This window comes from Chelon labrosus (assembly GCF_963514085.1).
Source record: "Chelon labrosus genome assembly, chromosome: 13".
Lineage (NCBI taxonomy): Eukaryota > Metazoa > Chordata > Actinopteri > Mugiliformes > Mugilidae > Chelon > Chelon labrosus.
The window spans coordinates 17,992,114-18,005,403 of record NC_140346.1 but is presented as its reverse complement, the minus strand read 5'-3'; the positions used below and the strand labels follow the sequence as shown (position 1 = coordinate 18,005,403).

Sequence of the window (13,290 nt, the reverse complement as noted above, 5' to 3'; positions counted from 1 at the left end):
GCAGAGAAGCGCTCGGTGAGGAGGATGTGTCTCAACACCACTGAGAGTTAGAGGAGTGGGTGGAAGAGAGAGAGAGAAAGAAAGAAAGAGAAACGAAAGTTGGAAGTGTCTTCCTTTGCCGCTCCGTCTCGGCCAGACTCTCGACATGGACGGATACGGCAGGGAAAAGGTGTGATTGACTGATCTGTGCCAGCGGTGTGTTTTGACCACGTGTTTGTTGTGGAGCGCCAGCATGTGATCATCTCTGTGACGACAGGTGTAGGCTCTGCTCTCTCTAAGGTTTGTTCTCTCTTCCTTCATGTGTGTGTGTGTGTGTGTGTGTGCAAGGTCTGAGCCTGCACTGCTATTATGTAACTGATAGAATAGTTTGCCTCGATTGATTCCTGAGTCCTGACCGTGGATTGCGTTCATGTTTTGATGTTATTAGGTTTTACTTGCATACAAAAAGAATTTCCTCCATAATCTGTATTTATTGATGTGTGGGCGTTTGCGTGTGCTTCAGTGTTTTGTTTACATCTGTCAAGGGCTGCAACTAACCATTGTTTCGTTGATTAATCTGCAGGTTATTTCTCGGTTAAATGATTTCATCTGTGTCCCTCTTAAAAATGTTTTCAAACCTCAGCGATGTTTAGTTTACTATCATGTCTGCTAAAAATGAAAATCTATTTCTCACCCTTAAGGATCTGAGTTTTTATTTGAAAACGATAAGCAAATTTAACAATATATATTCATCGTTTTATCCAATTTTAAAGAAAAGTATAAGCTTTTAAATTGAAAATCTTTGGGTTTTAGACAAAGGCAGACTATGAGACAGTGTGACTGACATTTTATAGATTAATTAAACAGAGACACTGTGTCCTCATCTCTTTTATTTCAGCGTGTTGGGTGAGCTTCTTTATCCCGTTCTTGCCTCCGTGAATTTCACCCTAATGTCACCGTTTTCCCTCCTTTCACCGTGCTCATTTCCTTTTCTCTCCTCCTCCTCCTCATTTTTCTCATCTTAAATGCCATCCTATATCTATATTTGATGTCCTCCTGTAATAGGCTTTGTGAATGAAATGGTGATGAACGTGGTGGAGGTCAGGTTAGAAACTACTAAGAGAAGAGAATATGATAAATACAAAAATGTAGTTGAGTGGTGTGTTTGCGTCCTCACTTGATAAATGAAGATGACCTCCCCATCCAGCTGGGAACTCTCTCTGTGATTTCATAATTGATGAGAATGAATGCCAGCTTATCATCATTCATTTGAGAGCTGTTTAAATAATGAGTTTTTTTGACTAAAAGCTCAATATTTTTACTTTGATTTAAGAAATGTTTGTTGAAAGTGTTGCTGTTGTGGACGAAATAAAGAATAGCGTTAATTTTAGTTCAGCTACTGTTCTCTTGTGCGGTTTTCCTACACATATGTGCTGTACGTACAGTACTGAGACCTTGGGAGAGGGGTTCTTTGATGAGATTAAGGGATATTTCATGCACATACACACTCACACTTGACCTCAGTCTCACAGTAGGAAAGATGGAGTCCTGATGTGCCAATAATCCGTTTCCTTTCCTCTCTTTCTCCCTCCATCGGCGTCAGGGGAGCTCATTAGTGAGCTCTGTTACACGTCTGCCGTGTGTTTTGGAATCAACAAAGCTGGTTATGAAAGGACGCTAACGTGGAGTATTCTTTGGAAATTTATCTCCGAAGCCACAGTTCTGGTTCAGCTGCAGTTCAGCCCTTCAGAGCTGCTTCTTACTGACCCACAGCTCAGACTCAAAAACTACTGATGAATGATGTGTCAAGATAAACTTAGTATTTGGAAGTGGCGCAGCAACATTTAAGTATCTTTTGATTCACTTGATGCGCTCTTTGTTCTGCTCTGTCTCTTTAGGGGCTGCACAGAGGAGTATGAGATGAAGACCATGGAGCAGAAGCCCGAACCTGAGCCTCTGGCAGCAGGATACAGACCCTCCCCTCGCCCAAACTGGCGATGGGAAAGCTCACCCATTCCTCAGGGGCTCCACAGCGTCCCCACCCCGCAACGCTGGGCCCAGATGGGTCCTCCAGCTCCTCCAGTGTCCCGCTCGCACAAGACCCTGATGCCAGTTCCCTACAGAGAGCCTCAGCACCTCAACTCCAAAAGGTGCGCTTTGATTTTACTTAAAAATTACAATTTTAAATGAGCTCTCACAGGAACTATTTGTCTGAATTAAAGTACTTAAACCCAGCATTAATTTTGCTTTACTGTGTTTTTATTCTAGTTCTTCTCGGTTTACAACAACACACAAATAACTTGGAGCTGCTGCTGTTTCTCATTTAATTTAGATAATTATGTTTGTGTCTTTGTAACAGCCTCACCCCTCTGTGGTCTGCTTGTTCTTCTAAATTAACCATTATCTCTGGTTCCCTCAGGCCAGTGAGCTACCCCGAGAACCACTACAGCCTCTCTCCTGCAGGAGGTGACAGAGTGCTGCCTTACAGGAACCCCTCAGCCAGCTTCTCCTCGCCCTCCTCAGGCCTGGTCGGCCTCTCCACGATGGGGCCGCCAGTAATCACACCAGGTCCCTTTGTACGCTACAAACCTTCACCCGACAGGTGTGTTTTGTTTTGTTCTCTGAGCTCTCCTCCGTCACACCTCTGATCTTGATTAAACATGTCCGACGTTACTCATAACAACTGTTTTGTGTACTAGTGGGGGATTATATCGCTTCGTAAGAAAGGCTGAATAATGCGGCGCGTTCAGGTCTGCAGTTAGACATGTATGAACACACGGTCTTCCAGAGGAAGGATCTGTTGTGTGGGTGGCTCTTCCTCACAGTGTGGAGGCTGATAATATCTCACCCAACTGGAGAAACGTGTTTTATTCAGCAGCCGTCGGGATGTAAAACAGAAACTGAACTGTTCAAATCCAAACAATATATGTTTAAGCCTCGCTTTAGAGGGAAATTTGTCCTTTCACTGTATCTCTGTGATCCACTTTCTCTGTATTTTGCTACAGACATTGGCACAAATATATTTATTAATCTACTCAACCTAAATCCTACAACCGTTTTTTTTTTTATATATAGATATGGAAGTGGACAGCGCCCCCTGCAGCCCTACGAACCCCACCTCAGCGTGGACATCACCTCCAGTGGAGAGTCTTCCTCGGGCTTCACAAGCCAGGAGAGCACCATGGAGCGCTGCAAAACAGGTACATCCCACATACACAGTAATGTTCAAATAGCTGTTTCGTATTCGGTGCTCAAATGTCTTAAAACGATGTACTACTTACATGTGAAGTCTCTCTGGAGCTTTAAATAATTGCTTTGGTCTTTCAGCTCTAGTTTATTCTTTTTATTCACTGTCATAAGTGTCATTTTTGGTGTCAGCAGTAATGAAAATAAAGCTCTGCACCATCTTACTAGAACCAAACAGCCACTAGCTGATTAACAGAGTGAATATTAGATACCCGCCCCCCCCCAACCAAAAACACAGCTACAAGTCAGAGCCAGTTTAGAGTTTTATTTACTGGATGAACTGTTTTCTGAAATGTTCTCACTATATCAACTTAAATGGTGATGATATGTACCCAAGAAATCAGGCTTCTATTATTGGACTCTGTGTTGTGCTTGTATTGCTCAGTAGACTCAGATAGCAGAGTGTGATTTTGAGTGATGGTGTGTGTGTGGGGGGAGGTCAGTGTTTAAATGTGCCATAAGTATTTAATCCTCTTTGCAAGCCATGGACGTTCGGTGTAATTTGCTTTAATCCTGTGAATGTCTGTGTGTGTTTTCTGTCTAGAACCTCTCTGGCATGTCCCGGCGCCGTCGTCCTCTCGTGGACCAGGTGGTATTGGAGCGGGGCAGAGGAGAGTAACAAGACAGGATGTCCCAGGGAAAGACTCTCCAAACAGACACTCAAAGGTCAGACTTGTCATCACCATGTCTCATTCATTCATCTGTCACCTTCTCTGCCTCGTTGAGTCTGACTGTTGTCCTCGTGTCTCTGCAGGGGGAGACTCAGTACTCTAGCCACTCCAGCAGTAACACTTTGTCCAGTAACGCCTCCAGCAGCCACAGCGACGAGCGCTGGTTCGACGGGGGACCCGGAGGAGAGAGAGTAGGTGGGGGTTGCCTGGGTGACCCATCTGATCCAGACCCCGACCTCCTCAACAAGGGTGGCTCCAACGACAGCGGCATCGACGCCCCGACCCACTACAACAACATCCGCCACGGAAACATGTCCAGCAGCCAGTCCCATAAGCCCATGCACAACTCTGCCACCTACAGTGGCGTCCACGAGCTGTCCATGGGAAGGAGCAGCGGCGGGGGAGAAGTGAGGAGACGAGAGTCTTCGCCCATCCTACAACCTGGAGCCAATCAGACCAAAGGGTACCGGACGAGGACATTCCCACCTCCTGGCTCCAGTGCTGAAAAAATGGATGCTTTCAAACCCAGGTGAGAGAACTCTCTGATGAGATGAGATGGATGTTTTATGGAACATTTTATGATTTAATGTTAACCTCAACGAATGACGGAGCAGATTCAGCACAGATATGTTCTGGCTTTTATTGAATAGACAGAATTAATCTTAAATTAAACAGTTAAATACTGTTTAACTTAAGGGATGAACTTAGTATGGCACTTTAGTTAATGATCTGTAGTTTATGTACAGCCTCCAGATCGATAGTTTAAATCAACATGTATTTGAAAGGGCACATGAGGGATCATAGCAGCCTCAGCCTTGTAAAACATACAGCTTATTGTGTGATCTGATCATCTGTGGTGCTGGACTGGTCACTGCCAGCCTCACTTCATAAATTCAAACACAAACTGGCTTCGACCGCTGTGCTGGATTAAAACAATCTGTGTTTAAACCCTGAGTGTCATCGACTCTAATGTGGCAGTTTGAGCCTGGCATGCTTGGGACCATCAGTCTATAACATAATATAGACATAAAATTAAAACGGAACAATTTAAAACATTTGTCTTAGTGTTCAGTTTGGTAAATATGTACGGTTTGTTTTAATGCTTATAATACACCACGTGTGACATATAGACAAATACATTTATGAGAACTAAATGTGTTATGCAGTGGAGGAAAACTCATAAAAATTCCGCTTTTGTAAATTGCAGCGTAGCAAGTTAGCTCAATAAGTTCCTAAATGACAACACAAATGACCTTTAGTTATACTCTCTACCTTCATCATCTAACAGGCGAAGAGGAGTAAACGAAAAATATATACAAATATAATTAATAATGGCACACAAAGAAAAACACGGTGCATTTTATGTTATGTCCTTATTTGAATACGTTTTAGGATTTTTCATAACTGTGTATAACTCACATTCACATTATAGTATTTTTATGACATAAAATATTGTAACGTTCCTGCAAATGAGCATATAATAAACCCAAAAACTGTAAAATGCATATTTGAGCACATTAACATCCCCACAATGTTAATGTTTAATAACTGCTTGTTCCTTCCTGTGGTCTAAACATATTCATTATTCCAGTGCAAACAAGAGTAGAGAGTTTTTTAGTTGACTCATGTTGTTTTAGCTCCGTAATCCTCTTGTTTAACTCTTGTATGCAACCTGTCACTTTTACCTAACCGGTGTTATCAAGTGAAACCTAAAAATAGTTTCTTGTCGTTGATGGATACATCTCTCATCTATTAAGGGCCTACACGCCGCAGGGTTACAAGACTCCGACCGCGGATAAAGCGCGACATGTCCGAGCTTCTACGACGACGCCCACTTTAACTCAATTAAGCTCCACCCCTCTGTCCAGCTCCGCCCCTAAAGCTTTTTATGGAAAAAGCAGACCAACGGCCTGGCAGACAGAAGACAGCAGCCCATCACCTTCAAACACAACCACCGCATCCAGCTCTGACAGCAACAACAGCAAGAAGTAAGACGATGGGCTCTGATTTAATGTTGTTCCTGATCTATTTCCTTATGCAAAAACATGATTATATACAAATTTTGCATGGTTTAATTGCCAGCATCTGCTTCAGCGTGAAGAAAAAAACACAAGGACTCCTTTTCCTCACATTTATCCAGCAACTTCTTGTTGCAGTGTTAATAGTAAACTCAAGTGGTTTCAGTGCGTTTCTATTTTGGAAGCAATAGAGCCTGAACCAGCTGCTAATACACTGACCTTAAAACATCTGAAGGTGTAAATAGTTTGAGATACTGTGGAGAGATGCAGGACAAAGAAATGAACTGACATCTATCTTATGTCTCCAGGCAGGTGGATACCAACTCAAAGAACGTGTTTGGACAACCTCGGCTCCGAGCGTCACTGAGGGACCTGCGCTCCCCACGACGGACGCATAAGAGCACCATTGAAGACGACCTGAAGAAACTGATCATCATGGACAACCCGGGAGAGATGACACAAAGAGATCCTGTGAGGAGCACACATGCAGACGTTTACTCCAGCCTTCAGTCAGTAGTCTTTATGTGAACATGCACACACAGCTCTGACCTCTGTGACCTCTTTGCCTTTCAGTCTCCCAGGCGTACCTTGCAGCGCACCTTTTCAGATGAGTCACTGTGCAGTGGACGCCGAGATTCCAGCTATGCCAGCTCTGAGAACCAAACCACCCCAGCGGACGTGTTGTTTACCTGCACGCTGCCCACACGAAAGCACGCCACCTCCTCTAACCACCTGCAGAGCAAGAAGAGTGAGTGTTTAAGCAATCTGACATTATTAGTTTGATTCATGACTCTTTTATAGGACGGCGATACCCTCGTTTCACAAAGAGGTTTGTTTACAGCTGCTCTCCTTTCTCATCCCTCAGTTCCTCTGTCTGCATCGGAGTTGTCTCTTACAGAAGTGAGAGACAAAGTTCCCCCTCTGAGGAGGCTCGATCCAGGGTTGATGCCACTGCCAGACACAGCCTGTGGACTGGAGTGGTCCAGCCTCGTTAATGCTGCTAAAGCCTACGAAGGTGAGGAAGGTTTGTTCATTTTAAGCTCAATGACACGTCTAACATGTGACATTTTGTGGATTTTCAGTTTAAACTGCTTGTATTAGCAGCTTCATGCAGGCGAGACGCTGCAAGTTTGCATGTATTCTTGTGAAATTAGCTTAATGTGGTGCAAAATGTTTACATTACCCCAACTCCCTGGTGGAGATGGTGCAAATGTGTTGGCTTGGCTGGTTTCCACATCCCAACTCTCTTCTTTCTCACGACGCTCCTGAGAAAGAAAGAGGAATCAGGGCGTTTATCTACATCTCTGCTTCTCTGTTCCTGCTGTCCCTTAAGTCCTCTGCCTCCACAAAGCACAATTTAAAATCGACAAACACACAGAGTGACTGTGCCGTGCATCCTGAGGGACACTGGAGCAGAAAGACTCATTCACACAGCTTTTTGAAAATAACGTCACATGTCTGTGTTGCAGCACAAAGAGCCGTTTCCCTCTTCTCACTGACTGAGCCACAGGCTGGAGGTCCAGACACGAGACCAGTCGTCAGTCCAGTCCAGTTTCAAACTCCTCAGACTCCACGGACCACGCCAACCTTCAGTGGGTAGGTCTACCTCACTGTTACATATCCAAAATAAACAGTACCAGACACCTCTATGACTACAGCTCATATAAATATTCATGTTGCTGTGTCCTATTTTAAACCTTGTCTCTACTGCCACCTTGTGGTAGTGTACGTAACAGCTGGAACCAGCCTGTTTACTCCTGGTGTATACTCACAAGTGCAAATTGTTTGTTGTTTGAGATGTCTCAAGAATGTCTGTGTTGACAGAAAGGCTGTTTATCCTCGTCTAATACCTGCATTACAGAAAGCGAAGAGGATTTTAGGAGCTTTCATGTTTTGTGCAAATGCAAATACCAGTTAAACCTGTATGGCCAGACCAACTGTGGCATGTACAGCAGTTGGTGTTTGTGTATTTAGTGTTGTGATTGGTGGCTCTGTGCAAATGAATGCGTGCTGTGTGTGTTTACAGCGACGAGGTGCCCAACGATTTGTCTGGTCGGCTCTACCACCTGGAAGTGATGTTGAAACAGCTGAACACCGACCTGGAAAGAGTGAGAATATTTAGCTTTTATTAAACAGTCCTGGGGTGGATTTCATCCTAGGACGTGATTTTACTATCGTGTTATGACATAGTTGTACTTGTGAATGTGCCCAAGCTCCTCCACAGATACTCAGACTCTTTTTTTAGTTGGTGTTGATGTGACTGTAATTTAAGTGATAGTACAGTTTTATCGGATCAACACTTCTCAAATCTGTTCTTTTGATAAAAGAGTAGACAGCTTTGCTTAGTCTCAACGCTTGCCAGTCTGCCCAAAACAAACAAAATTTAACGGCCAGCATTTCTTAAGTCAGACAGTTAATATTTTCACATTAGTTGAATTCATACAGAAAAACAAAGCATAAAAACATCACGTTATGGATTTAGTGGAGCTTATGAAGTTCTGGTAGAAACTACTACCTTATTGTTTGTCCCTCTTCCTATCTTTATGCTAAGCTAAGCTAGCCATCTTGTGACTGTAGTTTGATATTTAGCTCAGAAAGAAAGTGAATAATTTCCCAGAAATTCAGAATTTCTCAAGTCTTGTAATCTGGTCACATTTGAACATTTCTCCTTCTCATTTCGCTTCCTCTTCCCTTATATTTTCTGTCCCTCTGCCACCAGGAGAAGCAAGATAAAGTCGTTCTGCTCGCTGAGATGGCCAACCTGAGAGAGAACAACCAGCGTCTGCACGAGGAGAGTATGACGGCCAGTGAGCAGCTGCGCAAGTTTAGCGTGCTTTTTACCAACCTCAACAAGACAGAAAGCGACCACGAGGCCCGCTCCTTAACGCATGAAGCGGACTCACAGAGGGATTGATCAACAGCTGCAGGAGAAGACAAGCGTGAAATTCAGGCCAGAGGGAGGACCAGTGTGAGAGAAATATGCTTTCCTTACCCACGATTCCTTGCACTCACACAGGTGGCAGAACATGACCCCGATGACATCAACTCACTCAGCTTCCACTGGACTGCCTTAAACCAGAGACAGTAAGGAGAAGACGATCTGGATTTTTAAAATGCAACACTCCCAGAAAGACGGAGCAGAGACCCTCCCCCCCTCTCTACACCCTGAGCCTGTTTATTTTTCTAAACTGAAGTCAAAACGTCTTATTTACTTGTCTTATATATGAATACATATGCTACTATGCCGGAGGAGCGAGCAGGAGAGGAGTTCCTGACTGTTTTACAGAACACTGCATCACCTGGAGAGGCCTAATACTGTTCCTGCAGCCAATCAGCCAAAAAAAAAAAAAAGACTCATTACAGACTGCATCTCCCATAATGCACTACGAGTAATGGAAGCTCTACAGACATGGTACTGTAGATAATAGACGCCTGTGTGGTACAATTGTATCAATATTATCAACATTGTACTGATATCATTTAATAGTCGTGCTGAAGAGGTATGTGTGTGTGATGGTACAATACTCAGAAGCATTGCAGCACAGCGGTGTTTGCGCTCGAGAAGCGTTTTATTCCTTCGGTGTGTGTGTGTGTGTTTGTGTTAATGTGAGAGTTTGAGTGCAGCCTGTCTGTTAAACGGACAACTGAGTGATGAACAAACTCGTTTACTGTAATATGAAACTTGTGGGCCACAATATTTTTCTGTCCTGCGTTTACATGGATGAACTGTGGCCCACGGATGTGAAACAAGCCATCAGCCTGAAGAGCGTAGAGTAAATGGCTGCTGTCACACAGCTCAGTGATAATGGCATCATATCTCTTATATAGTGCATTGTGTTGAGTGCCCTATCATCTCAGATCTAAACCTACTGGATCCCTATTTTAGCCCTCAGTCGGTCTTTTACTTATTATATTTAAAGGAATAGCTGCAGCATTTTGAGAATTACACCCTTTTGCTTTCTAGTTTAGTGTAAGATAAAAAAAAAAGATTGATATCTACAAGTGTCCTGCATTCACAAAAGAAAAAAAACCCCAAAAACTTTTGCAGTGATGATTTACTATCCAATACTTCCTTGTTTATTCTGGAAGATACCGGAAGTATCATGTTGCCATGGATACGTGACAAAAAGAGCCCCTTTTTTAACATACATTCGTTCACATTTTGTAAATTAATTGTGCCGAATTATTTATTGACAGTTTAGTTTTGCTTTGTACCCTTGTATGTACCCACAACTGTTAGTGAATTTATGTGAGCTTGAAAAGTCTCAAAAATACGACGGTTCTCAGGCAGGTTCTGAATTATTATAAGTAATAATTATGCATATTCTTGCCCCTCTAGTCTATTGACGTATTATTTTCTCTTAATTATAAGACAGTTTATTAAGGCATATTTATAGTTTTGTTTTTTTGTTTTTTGTTTTTTTTGCATTTTGAGAATGCAACTCACTCTCGTTAACGTCTTTCCGTTAAATAACGATAAACGGCTACAAACACGAGGAATCGGTTTGCAGTAGTTTGTAGTTAACATGCTACAAACTGCGTGTTTACACGTTATATCTCGTTTTGTATAATCCGCTCAAAAACAGGAATATAAACGCGGCAGTTCGCCATTTTATAGGGGTTTACTTTTGGCTAGTATCACTAACTTCCTGGTGTCTTAGCTGGTTGCCTGGCAACTGCTTCTGGCGTTGCACCAGTTTAGCAACTCGTTAGGTCCTGTGGCCGTTTTTAATGTATCTCAAATCTGATTAAAATACCTACGTACTGGGTATTTTGACATCAAAAAAACAAAGGGTATTAGTGTGTAGGTTGATTTTCTTGCTGTTGGACAAAGCCAAATTAATTTCCACCTATTTGAACCTATTTTATGTTAAACAAACCCTCTGCTAGCTTAATATTTAGCTAACAGTGTTGTCTCCAAACTCTCAACTAGAAAGCAAATAATTCTCCAAAATGCTAAACTACTCTTGTAATCAAAGTGAATCTGTCTCTAGTAGTGTGTGCTTACAGTAAACATGTACTGTATATAAAACTCAACATCACTGCAGCTCCTTCATATCAGTTTGTTTGTATGAGAGGATTTGTTCCCGTGTTCTGTGATAAACCCTCACGAACACGACTTTATACAGTTAGCTCGCTTAATGATATTGTCTACTATATCTATTTTTTCATTCGGAAATGTGTCACATGTGTTTTTGAATGCTGGTACTTGTACATCCCTGCAGAGGATCAGTATTTTATTTGTGCTGAGATATTGCTGATGAAAGCTGAACTAAATCATCGTCTCTGCTCAGTAGAAACTGATCATCAGGAGGTTTTTCTTCTCCTCTTTCCTCTAACTGGATCTGTTTGAAACTCTCCGACCTGCTCAGGTTCCTCAAGATGCTGTTAATGACACTAAACCATCAGATATGGGTGGGCGACGAGATGCAATATCAGTGGATTTAAAAACTTTCCCTGCTTTTTAAACCGTTTTAGGAATCCCTTTAAAATCTCTGGGTGTATTTTCGTTTTAGCTTGAAGGTGATATTGGAATTTAAAAACGTGGAAAAGATTTTTTTCTATTTAATTTTCCGGGAAAAGCCAAAAACAGACTCTTCAGATTGATGATACAGCCGTTTCTCAATCGCTTGACTCTGTTGATATGCTGTGATAAAGGATTGCCCTTTTCTACTGTCTACTAAAATATTTTATTACTGACACAGGAAGGCAGGAAGTGTCGCTCCTCTGCTTTACTGTCACCACCTCCTTTAGCCGTCTGCAGCTTCTAGTCGTCATCTCAGTAACTTTAGGTTCGAACAGTTAAAATCAGCCTTGTAAAAATCTCGTTTATTCTAGTTTCAGGTTTGTAGTGATGGCAGACGCACTCCCGTTTCCCTCCACGCAGCTTTGCAGGTTAAGCTGTGTCTTTAGTCTTAATCTTTAGTTTGCTTATGTAAAAGGGGCCCAGTTTCTTTTATATATATATATATATATAAATATATACATCTTGTTCATGCTATGTATAATTTTAAGCTATTTATAGCATCCACAAACAAACGCCCCTGGTTGTTGAACAAATCAATAATGCGTTATTAATGGTAATATTGTACAACGGTTTTCCTTTTTTTTTTTTTTAGATGTTAAATATTTTTATAATTTATTTTTTAACACGTTGGCCACTGTTGCAGACAATAGTGAAGGTGAGAGAGGGTACTGTGTTTTATTTGTGTATCTGTTTTGATTCTGTATAAAACTTGATTTGTATTATTTCTTCTGGCTTCATGTCTCCTCTCCGTACGTCGGTGCTTTCTGCAGGTGGCAGAGGTACGTGAAGCGTTTAAAGGTTTCCTTTGGGTTGTAATAATAACTTGTACATTTAAAAGTGTAAATTATGTTTTCATTATTTTATAAAAAATATATTAAAAACTAAACTATCAGGACGTGTGCCGATTTTCGTTCTTCCGAGCTTTCCTTCCTCCTAAATTACGTTTCAGTCAGGAGACATTTCCTTCTAGATGGATGTGAAGAATCGATGTGAGTAGAGGAAGATCACAGCACTTCAACTAAAGACAAGAGATAAAAGTTAAGACTTTATTCGTCCTCCACTGGAAATGTAGATGCAGATAGACGGAAAAAATGAAATAGGATGTAGACATAAGGAATAGAGACTATATTAAATGTACAATAACTATTTAAAGCTGCTGTGACCGAAGTGAAAACCTGCACTGTTAAAGTGGTGGAGGTTAAATATACTGTACAGCTGTGCTCATACACATGTAGATGTTGTCCAGAGATTGTAGTCGGTCCTTTAGGTGTGGAAGAAACTCTGCAGCAGCGTTAGGACAGGGTGATGTTCAAGAGCCAACAACAGTTTGACAACAGTGACGTGATTGGTTGATTGAGGTTGTGGCAAAATCTGGACAGATTTACGTTTACAGTCGGTGGATTGAGAAGAGGAGTATGAGCAGATGAGAATAATATGTGGTAACTGAACTAGAACTGAAATACACTCACTGGCCACTTTATTAGGGACACCTGTTCAACTGCTCACCTACTCAGCAAATCACAATGGCAGCAGCTCAGTGCATTTAGGTTTGTAGACACGGTCGAGACGATCTGCTAAAGCTCAGAAGGATATTAAAGTGATGCTATCCTGTCAACATGGACAAAACTATTTAGGTACCGTTTTCAGCAGGTTGTTGAATCTCTGCAAGAATTTACAATCTTCAACAAGAGGGTTCAATTTGGTACCAGAAATGTGTTTCCAGTGAGGGATCTTTGTAAAATACATGTTTATGTAGAGTAAACTATTAGATTTCCAAAGTTGATTGTAATGCTTTCAAATGGATTTTCATGACACACATTTAATAAACTGGAAACCTTGTTCAGTGCTA

The 13,290-nt window shown here is 41.9% G+C and overlaps 1 protein-coding gene across 6 annotated transcripts in view; it reads left to right on the top strand.

The window, feature by feature from the left end:
* Nucleotides 1-12,333, top strand: part of sipa1l3 (signal-induced proliferation-associated 1 like 3) — a 70,176-nt gene extending 57,843 nt beyond the window's left edge. Inside the window, exons 13-24 of one of the 6 annotated variants that reach the window (XM_084559588.1) lie at nt 1,878-2,129; nt 2,399-2,581; nt 3,055-3,179; nt 3,770-3,891; nt 3,980-4,425; nt 5,765-5,884; nt 6,223-6,385; nt 6,488-6,662; nt 6,780-6,938; nt 7,384-7,510; nt 7,941-8,022; nt 8,634-12,333. In XM_084559588.1, coding sequence (XP_084415714.1) covers nt 1,878-2,129; nt 2,399-2,581; nt 3,055-3,179; nt 3,770-3,891; nt 3,980-4,425; nt 5,765-5,884; nt 6,223-6,385; nt 6,488-6,662; nt 6,780-6,938; nt 7,384-7,510; nt 7,941-8,022; nt 8,634-8,828 — 2,149 coding nt within the window. In that variant the 3' untranslated portion in view covers nt 8,829-12,333. Of the gene's footprint in view, nt 1-1,877; nt 2,130-2,398; nt 2,582-3,054; nt 3,180-3,769; nt 3,892-3,979; nt 4,426-5,653; nt 5,885-6,222; nt 6,424-6,487; nt 6,723-6,779; nt 6,939-7,383; nt 7,511-7,940; nt 8,023-8,633 lie in introns of those variants that run through there. The other 5 variants (XM_084559587.1, XM_084559586.1, XR_014699426.1 and 2 more) reach the window with 5 other exon arrangements.
* Nucleotides 12,334-13,290: the final 957 nt, after the last annotated feature.